The sequence below is a fragment of the Mustelus asterias genome, chromosome 11, assembly GCF_964213995.1.
Source record: "Mustelus asterias chromosome 11, sMusAst1.hap1.1, whole genome shotgun sequence".
In the NCBI taxonomy this organism is placed as follows: Eukaryota; Metazoa; Chordata; class Chondrichthyes; order Carcharhiniformes; family Triakidae; genus Mustelus; species Mustelus asterias.
Window position 1 is genome coordinate 98277264 of NC_135811.1, and position 21341 is coordinate 98298604.

The 21341-nt window shown below is 43.7% G+C and overlaps 1 protein-coding gene across 4 annotated transcripts in view; it reads right to left on the reverse strand.

The window, feature by feature from the left end:
- The window catches only part of LOC144500713 (ORM1-like protein 3), a 40713-nt gene extending 20204 nt beyond the window's left edge, over nt 1-20509 (reverse strand). Inside the window, exon 1 of one of the 4 annotated variants that reach the window (XM_078224048.1) lies at nt 20389-20509. Coding sequence is in view for 2 of the 4 variants with exons in the window: in XM_078224045.1 (XP_078080171.1) it covers nt 3677-3703 (27 nt within the window). In the remaining 2 variants the exon portion in view is untranslated. Of the gene's footprint in view, nt 1-3676; nt 3849-6871; nt 7071-20388 lie in introns of those variants that run through there. The other 3 variants (XM_078224049.1, XM_078224045.1, XM_078224046.1) reach the window with 3 other exon arrangements.
- Between the last annotated feature and the right edge of the window lie 832 nt (nt 20510-21341).

Consider the following 21341-nt stretch of genomic DNA (forward strand, 5'->3'; position numbering starts at 1 on the left):
TTTTGGTGAGATTTGCAGCTTTTAAAAGCAGAGACCTACATTAATAAATATTCATGTTTGCTGCATCTTGCCAAACAGAACTACCCTCTTAAAAAATCTCAAAGGGCTTCTTTCTGCAACAATACTTTCCAATGGAACTCTACAAAACAGAATGCCAAACAAAATTTGCCATTGGTCTTGTGCAGAGAAATATCCTATTAAATCCTGCAGAACAGTCTACAAATAGCCTCAATGATGTTAAGTGGCTGAATACAATAGAGTTCCCTTGAACAAAAAAAAAACCCCTGTACTAGCCAGCTCTGTACTATAGAGATAAAGTTGAATTCATAATACCAGCACAATAGACTTAATAAGTCAATTTTACGGAACAGGAAAGGAATTATAACTTTAACCCTGACAAAGTTGACCAAGGAAAATAAATTAACTGTCTTGGTGAAAAGTAATCGTGATGCCTTTGTCCCCATCATTTGAGGTGGAACGGGCTAGTCTGCTTTCCTTATCTCCGAATTAAATATTGCTGTTATAAATATTAAAAAAAACTTACCTCTAATGTTTACTTGCAAGTAACTCTTCCCAATACTTAACATACAAGATTAAATTGATGCTACAATATATAGTTATGTCACACAGTAATGTCCGAATGTAACAATTGGCAGTTTCTGTTGTCACAATCACTAACGTAGATAATAACTGCTTTGCATTAAATTATGCATTTAAATCTTGCAGAACCACAAATATAATGATGATGTGGAGATGCTAGCGTTGGACCAGGGTGGGCGCAGTAAGGAATCTCAACACCAGGTTAAAGTCCAGCACGTTTATTTGGAATCATGAGCTTTCGGAGCGCTGCTCCTTCATCAGGTGAGTCACTCACCCGATGAAGGAGCTGTGCTCCGAAAGCTCGTGAATCCAAATAAACCTGCTGGACTTCAACCTGGTGTTGTGAGACCTCTTACTGTGCCCAAATATAATGCAGAGACGCCCAAACTGTGACTGGTTACGCCATGTAGAGATATCAGGTCTCATAAATCCCCAATGATTTCCTGGTCTCCAGCATCAACAAATCCCAATTGCAACAATTAGGAAGCTCTGGTGCAAACAAAGTACAAAATAATTCATAACACTAACTGAAAATATCCTGGAATTCCAATTAATTATGTTAACACTGTGGCTCAAGTTGGTAGCATTTTCACCTTTGAGCCACAAAGTTCAACTCCCCCCACTCCAGGGTGTCAACACAAAAATCAAGGCTGACACTCCAGTGCTGTGCCGAGGGAGCGCTGCACTGTCGGAGATGCCATATTTCAAATGAGATGTTAAACTGAGACCAAGGCCCATCTGTCTGCTCAGGTCAATGCAAAATATTGCATGACATCATTTCAAAGAAGAGCAGAGGAATTCTCCCCAGTGTCCTGGTCAATATTTATTCCTCAATCTAGATCATCAAAAACAAAAGACGGCGTGGTCGTTATAACATTGTTGTTTGTGGGAGTCAGCACTCCTTACATTACAACAGTGACTTGATTGGCCGTAAAGCACTGAGACGTCCAGCAGTCCTGAAAAGCACTACACAATAATCTGGGGCAGCACGGTGGCAAGCACTGCTACCTCACAGCGCCAGGGATCCGGGTTCGATTCCCGGATCAGGTCACTGTCTGTATGGATTCTGCACGTTCCCCCCCGTGCCTGCGTGGGTTTCCTCCCGGTGCTCTGGCTTCCTCCCACAGTCCGAAAGACGTGCTGGTTAGGTGCATTGGCCGTGCTAAATTGACCCTCAGTGTACCCAAACAGGCGCTAGAGTGTGGTGACTAGGGTATTTTCACAGTAACTTCATGGTAGGGTTAATTTGTAGTAATAGTTTGTAAGCCTACTTGTGACACTAATAAATAAACTTGACTTGATTGGTTGTAAAGCATTTTCAGACATCCAGTGGTCCTAAAAAGCACTATACAAATGAAAGTCTTCTTCACTTACTTACTTCAAATGATCTGGTTATTCAATTTTCTAAGCACTAAATTCCCTCTATGATGTTTTATTTGCATTCTTTAATTAAAATTATGGGATAATTCCAATTTTTTTCAGTGCAAAAAATAACTTCAAATTATCAGAAGGCTGCAGTTGGAAAGCTGCAGGAGTAACTCTCACCTAATACTGTTCGCCAGCATGTTCTTGACAAGATAACAGCAAGTACGCAACAACAGGGTAGGGAAGCCTCCCTTTATGGCTTTCAATCTCACTGCAGCTGCCTGGTCTCCCTCTCAATATCTTTTATCAATGCAAAGATCACCAGCTCTTCACAAGAGAAAAGTTGAACCTGTAGCCTTGTGATCATTCAGATTTAATGGTTGACCTACATGCAAAGCATATATTTAATTGTGCTGTGACACTTAAACGATGCCTCATAACTGTAAATTGTTTTTACGGACTAATGTCTTATCAATGCAGAGTTTCTAACACTTTCTCAGTATTTTTATCATGTATTTTATAGGAAGACTGTTTTGATAAGTTAGATTTGCTCTTTATTACACCATACATCATAGCAGCACCAAGGGCAAATTAGGCCACCTACCCGTTGGACTCTGTCAGTCTGTGTGACTGGTTGCTAAGAGGCACACAAAAATGGCCCAGCTCATATATCCTCTTATGTTTAATTTCTTACAGGGAAAGCATCCGGTGTCTGCTTGGTACCTTCCAGATAATTGAGATCAATGTTAGAATGGTGGATAGATGCAATAGTTTAGATCGTGTTAAGGGGAAGAGTTTTTGAAAATCTGAAAACACTAATAAAGGGAAATCTTCAAGGTACAAAGATATGAAACATTAAATGTCTTTTTAAAAAAAAATAAATGTCAGCAATCTTGCAGAACTCTCAGCATTCTCCAAAAAGCACAGGTCCTGAAGCAACTTATTTTGTTGTTTAGTTGTTGGAGAAGAGAGTCTGAAGCAAGGTCTCCCCTCCTCTGTAACATTGGAAAATGAAAGAGTGAGCAAGCCCACTGCCTTCAATATGTGATGCTCGACCACAAGGTCAAAACCTCCACCTAAAGTAACCCAAAATTTCCAAGTGCAGCAAGTCATCGAAAAAACAATTTCCTCCAGTTACTTCTGTCATGAGCATGCTATAAAGTATCACCTATGTCTAATTACAACTTACAAAGTGCAATGATTTCCTTTGGCAAGAAATGGCATGGAAATCTGCCTTTAATCTATATTCCCTCACCTGAAAACCATTAAAAAGTTAATGAAGCCCACTTACATCCATTATTTTGCACTGCATTCACCATTTGTGAGGCTGAAAATATGTTGTCCAATCTTATTTTCTTTTAAAAAAAACCTCTGAAAGAAATTTAGTTTACAGTCTATCTTCATATTTTAGATTCGAGTCCAAAATCAGCCATGTCTTTATCCTTTCACAGTAAGAAGTTTAACAACACCAGGTTAAAGTCCTTTCATCCTTTCAACCCGCCCACAATCTTTGAACCCGACAGTGGTTTTGCTGCCCACTTAACAAATTCAGTGACTGAATGTTACACTCATCGAGGTTACAAACAAAAGGATGAGGGAATGAAAAATAAAACTTTCCACATTCAGCCACTCTGGTGGTTGGATGCAAACTAAGTCCCTGACAAAGGAGCCCAGACATTTTTTTGTAAATCACAAACTAGCCAGATCTCACCTGCTGTACGATTTCAATTTTCCACATCCAACACTGTGCTGGCCTTGGACTAGATTCAAGCAATTAGAACTGGACTATGGACATGACACAGGGCTCTTGCAGCCAGCAAACCTTTATCACGCTGGCCTGGGCTGAGTTCAAACAAGCAGCAACCATTCTAATTCTCTGCCATGGAAGTTTTAGAAAAACGTACAGATAAAAAGCACAAGGTTTCCGGGGGAAGCCGAGTACCGTAACACAGGGAGGGACAAGTATCACATGTTTGCATGCATGCAAAAAACTTCAAAATTACATCATTGGCTGGAAAGCATATTTGAGATATCCTGTTATCACGAAAGGAACAGAGGCATTTTTTTAATATTCTGAACGCACAAGCTGTGACATGCCCCATGTACTCATGGCTTCAAAGTCAACCTCAAACAGATAGGTTCACTGGACTAGAACTCTAGCCTACATTATATTCAGTGCAAGTGCAGAAATTTAGACCAAAAAGAGTCATGGTCCATGATAATAACAGCTACAGAATGCTCTCATAAGAAGCTAGGATTGTCTTCAAGATTTTAGTTCTCAAGGAACTGCATTCCTCATTTCGAACTAGATTTTACCAATTTGCCAAATTAAAACCAATCACCATCTTCAAAATGATTTGCAAAACTTACAAGTGAAACTGCATTTCATTCCAATGAGAGCCACCATTTTAAGATCAAACTGCTTGATCCAGTTTCACAGGCAGCAAGAACAGTCGTGTCAGATTCCGTTCTCAAAAGAAAAACTAGAATACGACTCCGTGCTTTCTCTTCCAAAATCTGTATTTCACACACCTCACTGGCCATTTCACAACCTGGAACACTGAGAATGGTGTCCGATACACAAATTTTAAAAAAAGATGGCAAGAGCAACCCAGCTGCTGTTTGAGTCCAAAACTGCTTACAGACTTAAATAATCTCAAAGAAGTTTTAAGTAATCCCCGTGTTAAATTTTATGCATCCAGCACAAACTTGAAAAGTAAGCCACAAACTTGGAAAGTAAGCCAAAGATACAACTGGTGGATATACTTCACTCTGTAAAACAAACTGTCTGGTTGGCTCTGGGAATGGATTAACGCCAGACCTACACAAGGCTAAGTAACAGGCAGACATTTCTTACACAGGAATCATTCTTCTGAAACTCTCAGGAATCTGCTCTATTGTAAAAGTTCACAGTCGACTCCCATGCCAGCCATTACCTTGGATACTCTGTGAAAAGAGTTGCTGCTTTGTAAGCAGCTCTTGGTTTCCAAATCCAAAATTCCTAAAGACAATGTGCCCATACAACCATAATCGGAGGGAAAAGGGGAGACACAGCAGAGCTGCGCGGCAGCAACCTGAGATTAGGACTGCTGAGAACATACAAGCTTTCAGAATGGAGCAGTTTGCTTTAGAAATCAGCATTGATCCTGCACCAAAAAAAAAACCCACCCCAAGTATTGAATTCTAATGCACAAAACCATTATACTGAACGGTCTCCTGATGCGGTAACAACTGAATGAGTTTATAATCTGAGATTAACCGTCACTCTCTCATCTCTTCCACTTGTTTCATAGAATCCTACAGTGCAGAAAGAGGCCATTCGGCCCATCGAGTCTGCACCAACCACAATCCCACCCAGGCCCTACCCCCATATCCCCCCACTAACCTACGCATCCCGGGACACCATGGGGCAATTTAGCACGGCCAATCAACCTAGCCTGCACATCTTTGGACTGTGGGAGGAAACCGGAGCACCCGGAGGAAACCCACGCAGACACGGGGAGAATGTGCAAACTCCGCACAGACAGTGACCCAAGCCGGGAATCGAACCCAGGTCCCTGGCGCTGTGAAGCAGCAGTGCTAACCACTGTGCTACCGTGCCGCCCCATTCCTTGAATGCACCAAGTACAGGTTTGACTATCATGATCTATCCCAGTATTCAAATCAGATTATGAAAAACCAGCTACGTTTAAAAAAAAATTAGAATATAAAGTTAGAAAGAAAGCAATTTCTGTTTTCCCAGTACACTGGGCAACGAGGCTCACCGAAGTATCATCGCCATGGCAGGCACATGGCGATTTGCCAGTGTTAACTCACGTCACCCACCGATGCTTTCTACCCGAGGATAAACTGGATTAGCTATCTGGTCTGGATCCCTTTATGAAACAGCCTTAAGCCAAGGTCTGAGACCACATCATCTGTTGCCAGAAGTGGCAACAGGCCCCCCATTGCAGAGAGAGAGAGGAGAAAATATGAAGGGAGGGATGAAGTTTTGACACAAAGAAAACCGTAGCATCATTATAAATAAACCCATGTCAGAAAAATCCTTCGCACATCAATGATTTTTTGCAATAGTATCTTTTAAAGAGTTATGTGCAATAGAGTTGCTGCTTTTTTAAAAAAAAACATTCAGAATGAAGAAAAAGCAGGAACCATCAACAGCCACCACTATCCCACTGAAGCCGATAGTCCTATTAGAGCTGGGAAAACATTTTCCCAAACTTCCAGTATCCCTTGCAACAAAGGCCACTCTATTGTTATAAATGCCTCATCAGCATCTACAGAAAGAATCAGGCTACACTCATCTGGCACAATTAAAGTCAATGGGAATCGGGGGAACACTCCACTGGCTAGTCATACCTCATACAAAACTCATTAGCTGTGGTTGAAGGCAGCCAACCAGTTCAGTCTCAGGACATCGCTGCAGAAGTTCCTCAGCATAGCGTCCTAGGCCCAACCATCTTCAGCTACTTCATCAATGGCCTTCTCCATCACAAGGTCAGAGATGGGGACTTTTTTTGATGCATGCGTGGTGTACAATTCCATTCGCAACTCATCAGATACAGAAGCAATGAATATCCACATGCAGCAAGGTTTGTCCAACATTCAGGCTTGGGTTAAATGGCAAGTAAGATTTAAAGCAAAGTTTATTTATTAGTCACAAGTAGACTTACATTAACACTGCAATGAAATTCGTGCAACACAAGCACCAGGCAATGACTATCTCCAACAGGAAAGTGTCTAATCACCTCTTCTTGACATTCAATGTCCTTACAATCATCAAATCCACCACCATCAAAATGCTGGGGGTCTCCACTGACCAGGAACTTAAAATGGACAAGCTATCTAAATACTCTGGCTGCAAGACCAAGATCAGAGGCTTGATATTCCGCAGTGAATGACTCACCTTCCTATTCCACAAAACCTTCCCAGCATCTAGAAGGCACAAGTCAGGGATACAACTGAATACTCCCCAGCTGCCTGGATGGGTGCAGCTCCAATAAGACCCGAGAAGTTCAACACCATCCGTAGCTTGCTTGATTGGCACCTCATTCACCACCAGCACATCATGGCTGCAGTGTGTATCATGTACAAACTGCACTGCACAACCAAAAAGTTTGACTTAATTCCTTAAAGCCATAAATTATTTAACTTCTTACACCTCAAGAATACAATGTTTACAACCTGCAGTCCTGTTAAGCAACTCCCTTACATAAATTTAGACAAGCATGCGCACTGCTTTAAGGTGGGGATCAAGGTAGCAAATGAGGCTACAGGACGCCTCCCTGATCAAAACATATTGTGCAAGGGAGAAATGGAGCTACATTTGGATTACTACAAAGGGTTGCAGGATACATGGCAAAACAACCAGCACCTATCCAGTGTTTTGTATGTAGAAAAATGTCAACATATTTCACTAAGACTAATTAGAAAAAAAATGCACTTTTTATTAAGTGTCCACTTTATTAGTTTTCATAAATGTCAGCAAAATTTTTCAACAAGTTTTATCAAAAGTTTATTTCTTAGTGTCACAAGTAGGCTGACATTAACACTGCAATGAAGTTACTGTCCCCTAGTTGCCACACTCTGGCACCTGTTCGGGTACACGGAGGAAAAATTTAGCATGGCCAATGCACCTAACCAGCAGTTTTTAAGACTGTGGGAGGGAACTGGAGGAAACCCATGCAGACATGGGGAGAACGCATGGCAGGATGGTGGAATCTGAATTCAATAAAAAATATCTGGAATTAAGAATCTACTGATGACCATGAAACCATTGTCGATTGTCGGAAAAACCTATCTGGTTCACTAATGTCCTTTAGGGAAGGAAATCTGCCGTCTTTACCTGGTCTGGCCTACATGTGATTGACTACAATGTGGTTGACTCTCAACTGCCCCTTGGGCAACTAGCGATGGGCAATGAATGCTGGCCAGCCAGTGATGCACATGTCCCATGAATGAATAAAAAAAAAGAGAAGCCCTCTTAGTTGGATTGTTGATTTAACAGCGAGTACTTTGCCTGTCAGCAGCAAAACGTTAACTGTGCCCTCGGCCCAAGAGTCATTACCTTTAGCATGGGATTCAATTGTGTGAAAGAAGTCCGCAATGATTCATACAGTTTTCGCAAACATCCTTAATGTATGCAGCTGAACTATGCAAACTTCACTTAGGATCATTAAAGAACTGAGGATCAATTCTACCAGTGTCATGCTGTCCCTAGGCCAGGAAATGTGATGAAGGGAGTCTGCAAGATGTCTCACCATATGATTTTCCCTTCTTAGAATCATAGAATGGTTACAATACGGAATCCATTATGCTCATGTTAGCTCTCTGCACAAGCAACTCAGCTGGTCACATTCCCTTACACTTTTTCCCACAGCCCCGCAAATTTTTTCTATTCAACGGATTATCCAATTTCCTTTTGAAAGCCATAATTAGGGGTGGCACGGTGGCTAGCACTGCTGCCTCACAGCGCCAGGGACCCGGGTTTGATTCCCGGCTTGGGTCACTGTCTATGCGGAGTCTACACATTCTCCCCGTGTCTGTGTGGGTTTCCTCTGGGTGCTCCGGTTTCCTCCCACAGTCCAAAAGATGTGCTGGTTAGGTGCATTGGCCATGATAAATTCTCCCTCAGTGTACCCGAACGTGCCAGAGTGTGGTGACTAGGGGATTTTCACAGTAACTTCATTGCAGTGTTAATGTAAGCCGACTTGTGACACTAATAAACTTTTATTTCTCATTCTCTCTTCCATCTTCTTCTGTCGGGAAAAAGATACAAAAGTCTGAGGTCATGTACCAACTGACTCGAGAACAGCTTCTTCCCTGCTGCCGTCAGACTTTTGAATGGACCTACCTCACATTAAGTTAATCTTTCTCTCCACCCTAGCTACGACTGTAGCACTACATTCTGCACTCTCTCCTATCCTTCTCTATGAACGGTATGCTTTGGCTGTATAGCACGCAAGAAACAATACTGTATACTAATGCAAGTGACAATAATAAATCAAATCAAATAAACTTTTAAATTGAATCTACCTCCATCACTCTCAGAGAGTGCATTCCGGATCCTAACTACTGGTTGTGTTCGTAAGTAATCCCTCATGTCACCATTTGATCTTTTGTCATTAGTGTCAACAGATTTGCACCCCTTCCACCAATGGTTTCTCCCAATCTATTCCATCCAGATCTGACGTTATCAAATGAATCTATCAAATCTCCTCTCAACCTTCTTTTCTCTAGGGCAAACACCTCCAGCAGTTCTAACCTATCCACTTTCATGCACCATTCTCCTCCCTTTAGCGTCCTCCCACTTCCCCAAAACTTGAAAGCCTCAGCTCTTCAAAGTTCTATTCCTGGGAAACTAGTGATCGACGCAGGGAGGTCTAACCTCACGAGGGCATTTTTTTTTCGTATCCTCTGAGCTCAGGAAGTTTGAAGAGCAGAATTTTAAAATCTCACTCCTGTAACCAGTAATACATACCTTTTAAGAAATTAAGATGCAAACTCTCATCCCACTGAGCACCAACCCCGGGCACACACTCTTCTACCTTCTTTCGTCAGGAAAAAGATACAAAAGTCAGAGGTCATGAACCAACCGACTCAAGAACAGCTTCTTCCCTGCTGCCATCAGACTTTTGAATGGACCTATCGCATATTGAATTGATCTTTCTCTACACCTTAGCTATGACTGTAACACTACATTCTGCACCTCTCCTTTCCTGCTCTATGAATGGTATGCTTTGTCTGTATGGCGTGCAAGAAACAATATTTTTCACTGTATACTAATGCATGTGACAATAAATCAAATCAAATCATCCATATACAGCATCTTGTCATGGTTTTTGTTCTAATCGGATTTAAAAGAGTAATTAATACATACATTATCCTTTAATAACTAAACAATGGCCAAAGCAGAAGACGACTTAGAATATAACGGAATTCTGAAGCTAGCTTGCTAACTCAGTGTCTATTAAGTTGATTCATCAAATGTGAATTTGTACGTTTCAGAAGCAAAGGGAACCAAAGTAAAGGATTTCGCAACAACTAGAACATTCTGCTCCAGGAAACTGTATCCGTTTTATTGGCCCACTGAAGAAGCTGGGTTAGTCTGGATGTTACGCTCAAATGCATCCTGACACTTCATATAGCCTAGCAAAAGAGAATGAATTCCTCAGGCTGATAGCTAAACAAAAAACATCTAAACTTTCAACCTTTTGCTTTTTAAAAACTCTTCTTGCTACCAGTGACATCACCCCCCCCCAACCCCTTAAAATGATGACTTCTTGCAGCCGAATGATTTGTTGGCACTATTCATCCTCTACTGCTTTGCCCCACTATCCATTCCTCCTTTCAGACGGCAGGCAAGATATTTAATTACACCGAGTATGAAGTCTGACGCACTGGGCGGAATTCTCCCACATAAATTCCAAGTGTTGAATTCGCATGAAAACTGGAGTAATTCACGCTGGTTTTTTCAGCGGGAGTTCAGAGAAGAATCTCCCACCCTCTGTGCACTGCAGAGGCCGCCAGCGTGAATATCATTAGATTCCAGGGGGGCGGGGCAATTCCCGCTGGAGGGGTTGGAATCAGCATGCTGAGTGGGCCACTGCACATGCGCCGATCTGTCAGCACTGAGATTGGCGAATGCGCCGCGGCCCCGGACTTATGGCCTCCCGATTACTGGCCAGCTCGTTTGCTGCCCCCCCCCCCACCGACCATCCCCGGGCTGAGTCCCAACCATGCTCCCCCATCCCTCCCCCAATCTCCAGCACCCCCCACCACCAATTCTGCCCCCCTAGTTACCCCACCCGCAGTGCTGACCCAATCGCTGCCCCCCAGCTGCCCCCCCCCCCTCATTCCCCCACTGATCCCTATGCAGAATGGCAATGGGACCTCCCCACCGATTGGCCCCTCGGCCCTGCCCCCATATGCCCCACCCTCTTGGAGCTGCCCCATACCCGATGGGCAGTGTCAAGCTGTCCCTGCACATTAGCACTTTGCCCCTTGGGGCAAAGTCCCAGGCTCGCTAATCTCATTTAAATGAGATTAAAACAACCATGTTCACAGTCTTTGTGCCTCCCCGCCAATTTCCGGCACGGAGCAGATGCCGTCGGAAATCCGGTGCTGGGAGACGCTATTACGGCACGAACCCCACGAATCAGCCAATCTCCTGCCCCGCTGCACTAAAAGGTTTGGGGAGCGGGATGGGAGAATCGCGGCCAATGTGCCCTAACCAAATCTACATAGATACACAGGGGTCAACAGATAATGTTTAGGAGCATCAGCTGTGTGTGCGGCCTTTCCCTCGCTACCCAAGGGGCCAAGAAATGGGAGAGAGAGATTCCCAGGCTCAGCAGGCTGGGAATGGAAACTGGGACCAAGCTACACAAACCAACCCCCACAATGTCTTGTCGAACAACGCCTTTCTTTTCCTGTTCCCATCAAAGGAACAATGAAAATAACCAGACTGCTTAAAGCAAAATGAAAACAAATGCTCAAAATACTCGTCAGGGCATGCAGCATTTGTGGAGAGTTAGCTAGTGTTCGGACCTTTCATAAGAACTGGAAAAAGTTAGCCATGTAGCAGATTTTAAGCTAGTCCAGAGGCACAGTGAGTGGGGTAGTGGAAGGGTTAGGGGTAGGGGATGGGCGGGGGGGGGGGGGGGGAAGAGATGTGTTTGGCACACAACTTAAGAGGATGTTTCAACACACTTTGCTGGGAGCGCTTTCTATTGTGGCTCTGAGCAAAGACACGACTGAACATGCCAGAATCCCAAACATACTGGCTGCTATTTTTACATTATTTTCAAAATAAATAAAAACCAGGAATGCACCGTGACGACGACAACTGATCTGTTGTAACAGTTTGAAAGATAAAAAACACTTACTATGTTCACGTGGGTCATTAGCTTTCGTTATGCAAAGCTGTGGTACTCAGGCCACAAATCATACCAAGAGGGCGAATATTTGCATGGTGCCATCCAAAATCATTTGCCCTTGTGATAGTTTGAATTTCTAATACCCGAACAGATCGAGATAGTTGCTAGTGAGAAGCCACAGCAAACCGCGGCAGGGACCCGGGTTCGATTCCCGGCTTGGGTCACTGTCTGTGCGGAGTCTGCATGTTCTCCCCGTGTCTGCGTGGGTTTCCTCCGGGTGCTCTGGTTTCCTCCCACGGTCTGAGATGTGTGCTGGGGGGTTAGCTGCATTGACCCGAACAGGTGCCGGAGTGTGGCGACTAGGGTATTTTAACAGTAACTTCATTGCAGTGTTAATGTAAGCCTTACTTGTGACTAATAAATAAACTTTAAAAATGGAACAAAAGCAAATTTCATATGCTCCTAGAGAGAAAAGACCCAAACAATTTGGAGCTTAACACAGAAAGGGAGCTCCCAACTGATGGATTTAATGTATGGCCATTTTCCACCTCTCGTGACAACCAAGGCATCAGAAAATATAATGGAGGCAAACTTTTGGCATGTCATGTTTAAGCTCTCCCACGTTCTGTGCCAAAATCAGGATGTGGGTTTGGTCTGCAGTTCCACAGAATAATACTATGTCAACAAAATGTAGATCTTCCACCAAAAGGAAGGAAAACATTTGAAATAAAAATTAGCATGCCATTTACTAGTGGTTAGACTAAGATATATACTTCAGGGTTTTGGGGGTGGGGCGCAGAGAGAGAAAATAATGAAATAATAAATCTGTTTTTAAAAAAAAACAAGAGGCTACAACAACTGACCTGCGCGGTTTGCGAATCTCAGGATGGCAATAATCAGTCACAGCATTAAAAAAGTGAATGAATCAGCTGGAAAGTACATAGTAGGGGTGGTGATGGCATAATGGTATTGTCGCTGGACTAGTGATCCCGAAGCCCAGGGTAATGTTCTGGGGACCCGGGTTAGAATCCCACCACGGCAGGTGGTGAAATTTGAATTCAATTTTTTTTTAAATCTGAAATTAAAAGTCTAATGATGACCATGAAACCATTATTGATTGTCATAAAAACTGACTAATGTCCTTTAGGGAAGGAAGTCTGCCATCTTTACCTGATCTGGCTTACATGTGCCTCCAGAGCCACATCAATGTGGTTGACTCAAATGCCCAGCCAGCGATGCTCGCATCCCACGAACAAATAAAAAAAGATGAGAACTTAATTGGGCTTTTCTGTAAGGTTGTGTGTGTGAGAGATAGAGTAGGAAAAGAGGTATCTGGCAATTCTCCTTGGAGATTACCCTTCAGCAGCTGAAGAAAATGCCCCTTCTCAGATGATTCTGTTGGCTGATTTTCTGACCAGCCTAGTCTCGGCGATCTAGACTCCAACCGTAGTTTCTGTCATGTCAGAGAGACTTGAGGAATCCAAATGCGAACAAAGGCACTCAAGAGGTGCTTCTTTGGGTTGTCACAAGATATATACGATTTGGAAGCTAAGAGCAATTGAAAGGGAATAGCTTGGATTTTACTCTCTCAAGTTGAGCATGTTTTAGTCTTGTACAGGATTGTGGAACCTCATAAGGATCAGGGGAAAGCAGCCTACATGAACTTTTAACAAAGTTGAAGAAAGCAAAGTTTATTTATTTGTCACAAGTAAGGTTTACATTAACACTGCATTGAAGTTACCGTGAAATTCCCCTAGTCGCCACAGTTTGGCGCCTGTTCGGGTCAATGCACCTAACCCGCATGTCTTTCAGACTGCGGAAGGAAACTAGAGCACCCGGAGGAAACCCATGCAGACATGGGGAGAACGTGCAAACTCCACACAGACTGGGAATCGAACCTGGGTCCCTGGCGCTGTGAAGCAACAGTGCTAACCACTGTGCCACCGTGTGCCCCATGGTGAGGTTAAAATCTGATGTGGAGATGCCGGCGTTGGACTGGGGTAAACACAGTAAGAAGTTTAACAACACCAGGTTAAAGTCCAACAGGTTTATTTGGTAGCAAAAGCCACACAAGCTTTCGGAGCTGCAAGCCCCTTCTTCAGGTGAGTGGGAATTCTGTTCACAAACAGAGCATATAAAGACACAAACTCAATTTACATGAATAATGGTTGGAATGCGAATACTTACAACTAATCAATTTGATTAGTTGTAAGTATTCGCATTCCAACCATTATTCATGTAAATTGAGTTTGTGTCTTTATATGCTCTGTTTGTGAACAGAATTCCCACGCACCTGAAGAAGGGGCTTGCAGCTCCGAAAGCTTGTGTGGCTTTTGCTACCAAATAAACCTGTTGGACTTTAACCTGGTGTTGTTAAACTTCTTACTGAGGTTAAAATCTGCCACTCAAGGCAGCTCCCCAGTTATGTTGGAAACCATAAAAAAAAACCATGGCAAATCTTGGATTCTCTTTAAAATTTACTGCAGCTTCAACTTCTGAGGAACAGTAGATGGGAAACTTGCTGTCGTCTCCATTGAGAGAGGCACAGCTTTGCATTATCACCCACCCTATTTGAAATCTTCATTAATGTAATGGATGATACAGGACGGGCAGTCTCCAAGAGGCCTTGACAGTACCTTCAGCAGAAGACATTGTGAGGTTGGCAGATTCTCCTGTTCGTCTAGTGAGGTCAGTTCACCATCATGAACAATGGACAAGCTAGCAAGATTTGACAATGGGTGTCCATGAGGGCAATATTATCTTTTTGCACAGTTCAGAAAAGTTATTGACTAGAAGATACCAGGGACAAATGAGACATTATCACAGCATATGTGGCTCTGGTGGATGCCAACGTTAGCTTGAAGTAGGAGCTTTGCTCTTTCTTCAAAGAAGTTGAGCTTATATAGTGAACACACGGCGGCACGGTAGCACAGTGGTTAGCACTGCTGCTTCACAGCGCCAGGGACCCGGGTTTAATTCCCGGCTTGGGTTACTGCCTGTGTGGAGTTTGCATGTTCTCCCCGTGTCTGCGTGGGTTTCCTCCGGGTGCTCCGGTTTCCTCCCACATCCTGAAAGACGTGCTGGTTAGGTGCATTGACCCGAACAGACACCGAATTGTGGTGACTAGGGGAATTTCACAATAACTTCATTGCAGTGTTAATGCAAGCCTTACTTGCACTGACTAATAAATAAACTTTATACTTATCCAGTGGGGTTTAGCTCAGTTCCAGACAACCTTACAAGCTAGTGGGTACAGCAATTCTTGTAAAAGCAGCAGTTCACTGCATGGCAAGCTACAGCTAGTTCAATTCCAGCAGTACAACTTTTGTGCACACTAGATTCTTGCTGAACTAAATTAGGACAGCTTTTACTGGCAAAGATGTACTTTATATTCAGAAAATGTAATCACGTGAATTTCTCTGTAGGATTCATTGGAGACTTTTATGCAAAGTGCTGAGTTCCCACAAATGCCAGCCATCCGAGCGACCAAACAAAATAGCCTGCTGACATGGGCTGTTTCAGTTCACAAGTGGAAAACGGAAGAACAGCTTACCTTTCTCAGTTGCACAGAATGCCAGTTGTGACTTTGAGAAGACCTTATTATATGTTTCACTACTGTGGCAACGGCACAAAACCTGATCGGAGGAATTCAAATATGGAGTCTTGGATCACATACCAACCGAGCTTCTTCCCTGCTGCCATCAGACTTCTGAATGGACCTACCGTACATTAAGCTGATCTTACTCTACACCTTAGCTATGACTAACACTCTGCACCCTCTCCTCTCCTTCTCCCCTATGTACTCTGTGAACGGTATGCTTTGTCTGCATAGTGTGCAAGAAACAACACTTTTCATTGTATCCCAGTACACGTGGCAATAATAAATCAAATCAATTTGGGAGGACAGCTGTTTGAGATGTGAGGGGCAAAAGAGATGGGGCAGTAATTTGCAATGATGACATTGTCAACAGGGGCTTTGAGGAGAAGGATGATGGCTGAAGGAGGAGGGAGGTAGGACTGTATCTGAGAATGATAAGTCAACACATCAAAAGGAGATAACATATCAGTATTTGTAAAGCGGCATCTCGGCCTTTTGGCTAAGATGCAAATGAGCTCAAGTCTTGGAGGAGGAACCTCCCCCTTCTCCAATCAGCTTGGCTCATGTAGATCAGGCCCAGGACAGGGTGGTTTGGTCGCTCGCTCTGTCTTGTCAGCCTGGATCTGAAATGTCTCAACTTGTTGAGACTCTGAATTGGATTTGATTTGATTGAATTGGAAAAGTATTTTTTTAAAAATCAGTATTTGTTATGTTAATTACAATGTGCAACAATCCAACTTGATTCAAGAAGACTGAAGGACATCCTGCAATTCTGTAATAAGGTCAATGAAAGTTTAGATTTTTAGTGACAAAATCTCATTTACTTCATGGAGTCACTGACCACATCAAAAACTCTTTATACTGCTTTTGTAACCTAGCACAGTATTTCAAATTGCACAGAGTCCATTTTTTTTGTCGGTACATCCAAGTGTTTAAACAGCAATTGAGTGGAAACAAGAACTGGAAAACACTAGTTTGCAGTGCAATTGGTTTCATTCACAAGCACCACACATTCTATTTCAAATATTCGGCATGAATGAAGCCTCTTTGAAACCTCAAACATTAAATCAGAAGTTTGTGCACTACAGCAGCAATCTGGCATTGGTTGCAGACTAGTGAATTCCTGTTTTTCCTTCCATTTATCTAGGGATTTGGGTCACAACACCATTGGCACAGTGGTTCGCACTGCTGCCTCACAGCGCCAGGGACCTAGGTTCGATTCCCAGCTTGGGTCACTGTCTGTGTGGAGTTTGCACGTTCTCCTCGTGTCTGCGTGGGTTTCCTCCGGGTGCTCCGGTTTCCTCCCACATTCTGAAAGACGTGCTGGTTAGGGTGCATTGATCCGAACAGGCGCCGGAGTGTGGCAAGTAGGGGAATTTCACAGTAACTTCATTGCAGTGTTAATGTAAGCCTGACTTGTGACTAATAAATAAACAGAATTGTTAAAAAACCTTGTTCTCATTAAACTCTACCAACCATTTTTTTCCTCTCTTGAATTCATACATTGGAACTAATAATTCTTTCCAGTTGGTGGAATTTAAGCTCAACTCAAAGCTAATCTCATTAATGGTGATTAAACTTTCAGTGATTGCCAGAAAAGTCCATCTGGTTCACTAATGTCCGTAAGAAGTTTAACAACACCAGGTTAAAGTCCAACAGGTTTATTTGGTAGCAAAAGCCACATAATAAACCTGTTGGACTTTAACCTGGTGTTGTTAAACTTACTGTTTACCCCAGTCCAACGCCGGCATCTCCACATCAACACTAATGTCCGTCAGGGAAGGAAATCTGCTGGTCCTTATCTGGTCTGGCCTACATGTGACTCCAGATCCACAGCAACATGCTCTCTAAAATAGCCCAACGAGTCACTCTGTTTAACAGCAAGTAAGGATCAGCATCAAATGCTGGCCTCGCCAACAAAGTCCACATCATTCAAAGCATAAAGAGTTCCACCTGAGGACTTGATGAAGGAAAGTGCATTCATAGCATGGTCAAACAGTTTGAAGATCGACTTGTCAATCCTTCCAACACACGCCAATGGTAGCTGGTAAGGGGGGGGGAGAGACAAGTGGGAGACACTCCTGGCCAGCCAAGTGGAAAGAGGATTGGTGCCTCTACCAGCACTATTCACAGTTCCAGACTCCAACACGCATAGAAAAGTGCAGATTGAACTGCCTACCTCAGCTGGAGCTGGGCAAGGAACCATTAGCTTAGGTTAGGAGGGACAAGGATTTCAGCATTCAAATCATAAGTGCTTAGTTGAATGAGATACAGACTCAGCTCAGGAAAAGTCTCAGGATTAACCGTCTCATTCTCACCAAAATCTGCCTCCAGTCGGTGATAGTCCGACAGTCCTTGAGTTGAGGAGAGAGAAAAATGATCAGCCATGGTTCCCAGCTTGGACAGCTATCAGCCACTAACTGCAAATATCTGCATCCGGTGAGGGCATGATTCTTTTTCTTTATTCATTCACAGGATATGGGTGTTATTGGCCAGGTAACCACTTATTACCCATCCCTAGTTGCCCTCGAGTAAATGATGGTGAGCTGCCCTTTTGAATTGCTGCAGTCCAGGTATAACCACAGTGCTGTTAGGAAGGGCGTTTCAGGATTTTGACCCAAGGATAGCGAAGATCCAGCAATAGTCAAGATGGAGAGAGACTTGGAAAGCAACTTGCAGATGATGGTGTTCCCACGCCTCTGCTGGGATGATTCTTCGAGGTGGCAGAGGTCGCAATTTTGGAAGGTGCTGTTGAAGAAGCCTTTCTAAATTGCTGCAATGCATCTTGGAGATGGCACATATTGCTGCCACTTTGCATCAAGAGTGATGGGGGGGGGTGCCAATTAAATGGGCTGGTGTTGAGCTTCTTGAGTGCCATTGGAGTTACACTCATCCAGACAAGTGGGGGATATTCATCACACTCCTGACTTGTGCCTTGTAGATGGCGGACAGGCTTTGAGGAGACAGAAGGGGAGTTACTCTCTGCAGAACTCCCAGCCTCTGACCTGCTCGTGACCAACGTATTTGTATGGTGCAGTTTGGTTTGTGATCAAAAATAACACCAACGATGTTGATGGTGGGGCATTTAGCGATGGTAATGCCATTGAATGTCAAAGGGGGATGGGTAAAATTCTCACCTGTTGAAGATGATCACTGTCTGGTACTTGCATGGCATTAATGTTACCTGCCATTTATTGGCTCAAGTTTGAATGTCGCCCAGGCCTTGTTGCATATGGACAAGGACTGCTTCAGTATCCGAGGTGTTGCAAACAATACAATTATCAGCAAGCATCCCCAGTTCGGACTTATAATGAAGGGAAGGTCATTGATTAAGCAGTTGAAGATGGTTGGACCCAAGGACACTACCTGGAGGAGCTCCTGCAGCAATGTCCTGGGACTGACATAACTGTGGGGCTTAGTCTTTCCCTGATGCTCGGTACCATGATGCATCCTCAATTTCCACCTTCACCCTCACAAAGGAAGGATGGTCACTTGGAAAATGCAGAAGGAGACCAGACTCCAGTGAACCTGGCCCAGCAAGGATTCAATGTGCTCAGCAAAAGCAGCAGAGGAAGAAAATGGCAGAAGAGAAAGGAATAAAATTGGTGATCATTTGAACAGTGCCTTAGTTCCTAACTGAATTGCTGCACTTACACAGAATCAGAGATAGAATTTCTGTGGTGAGAAAGCAACGGGTATTTCTGAGAAAGTGAGGAACACGATGAATAGTTCCTCACTCTGCTAACTAAAATCAGGACACAGAAAAAGGAACTGTGAAGCACCGAGCTGACACCACACGTCAGGAGGATACTATAAGTGAAGCCTCAAAGCCACCTTAGATTGAGCAGATTTTAATGACTCTACTTATTACTCAGCAATGCCGATGCTGAATCTTGTGTCACATTGTGCAATTTATTCTGTATCCACGAGCTCCAACTTATAACATTAAACTATAAACTGCAGATAGTCAAAATATCTGGGTACGGTAAACAAAAAAGTGTATAACTGTGCTCATTCTATTACGAGGTAATTTACTCCTTGTAGGGGTGACATGCTGGCACAGTGCTGCCTCACAGTGCCAGGGACCTGGGTGCAATTTCAGGCTTGGGTCACTGTCTGTGTGGAGTTTGCATGTTCTCTCCATATCTGAGTGGGTTTCCTCCGGGTGCTCCGGTTTCCTCCCACAGTCCGAAAGACGTGCTGGTTAGGTGCATTGGTCATGCTAAATTCTCCCTCGGTGTACCCGAACAGGCGCCGAGTGCGGCGACTAGAGAATTTTCACAGGAAAATCATTGCAGTATTAATGTAAGCCTACTTGTGACACTAATAAATACACTTTAAACTTGCATCATAACTGCATGCCTCTCCCCAAAGCCCACACTTACTAGGCATTGATACACAGGCTGGCGGCACGGTAGCACAGAGGTTAGCGCTGTTGCTTCACAGCACCAGGGACCCGGGTTCGATTCCCGGCTTGGGTCACTGTCTGTGTGGGTTTGCACGTTCTCTCCATGCCTGCGTGGGTTTCCGCCGGGTGCTCCGGTTTCCTCCCACATTCTGAAAGACGTACTGGTTAGGTGCATTTACCCGAGCAGGCGCCGGACTGTGGCGACTAGGGGAATTTCACAGTAACTTCATTGCAGTGTTAACATAAGCTTTTCTTGTGACTAATAAACAAACTTTACTTTAGCATTGCCACTTTCTCTCATTAGGCCCTCAAATGAGTGGAACCAGAGGTGGACAGACGACTGAGACCCACAAGCAAGTGTCTTCATAAAACGACAATGAAACAATGCACAACAGCTGCCAAACATTCTGCAGCACCGACCTTCTACGCTAGCCACTGCAATGAAGATGACAAGAAATTGCAGAACACACTGAAATAGCATCCCCCACTAATAACTCTCAGTACCAGACTAAGGAATAAAATGAATGATTAAAATCGACCTGAAGGACAAACCCTTTAGCGCATCAATAACTGAATTCTCTGGCAGTGAGGGACGGTCTTCTGTTATTCAGTCTTCTCTTACTGCTGCTTACAAATCGATACACAGGCAAGGACAGTGCTGGGAGAATTTGAGAGTCACCAATGTGAAGAGGTGCACACGGCTCCCATCATTATGAGGCTTCGTGTCGGTACAAAAGCCCTCAAAAGGAGTTCAGCATTCAAAGACGTAGACTCAGAGGTGAGTCACCAGGGTCAGATGCAGCACAGTCATGCATCACAGAGTCTGAATCCCAGCACTGTCAATACATTCAGACTATTGCAGACTACTCCCCTCCCCCCAGCCAGCCTTTGTGTCAGTACTTTATCTGATTCAAAGTAAATGGAAGCATATCGCTGGGAGTGAACGAGACATTCTGACCAGACTAATAGGAAAACGTGCTGAGTGTGCAATCTTATTATCAGTGGGGAAAGTGCTCACACAAGCACAATCCGGCCTCGGGGTGGGGGAATAAACTTCTGTTGGCATATATGTTGAAAACGTTCCCAGGATCTCGAAACTATGGAACTCTTTACTTCCTTCAAACTCTCCTTCACAAAGTGCAGAGGTTTTGAAAGTCCGAGTGTGCATCAATTTATCTCACGAGCTTTCCTACTCGCTTCAACCTTGTCTCGGACTACACTCCTTCGTAACATGCACGGAAACCAGAAACCCTTGAGCCTCTGAACCCACTGAACCTCTTAAAAAAAAAACAAACAACCCAAAAAAATGAAACACACAGCTGGAAAAAATAGACCGAAGTAGAATACATAAACACAACGCTGGACTTCCTTGGTGCATGGATTGGACACTGAAACGTGGGCAAACAGAGAAGTTCACTCATAACTATCACCAGTAAAACTCCATGTTAATTGAATTTTGGTGCCTGCTTTTTTTCACATTACAAAACAACAC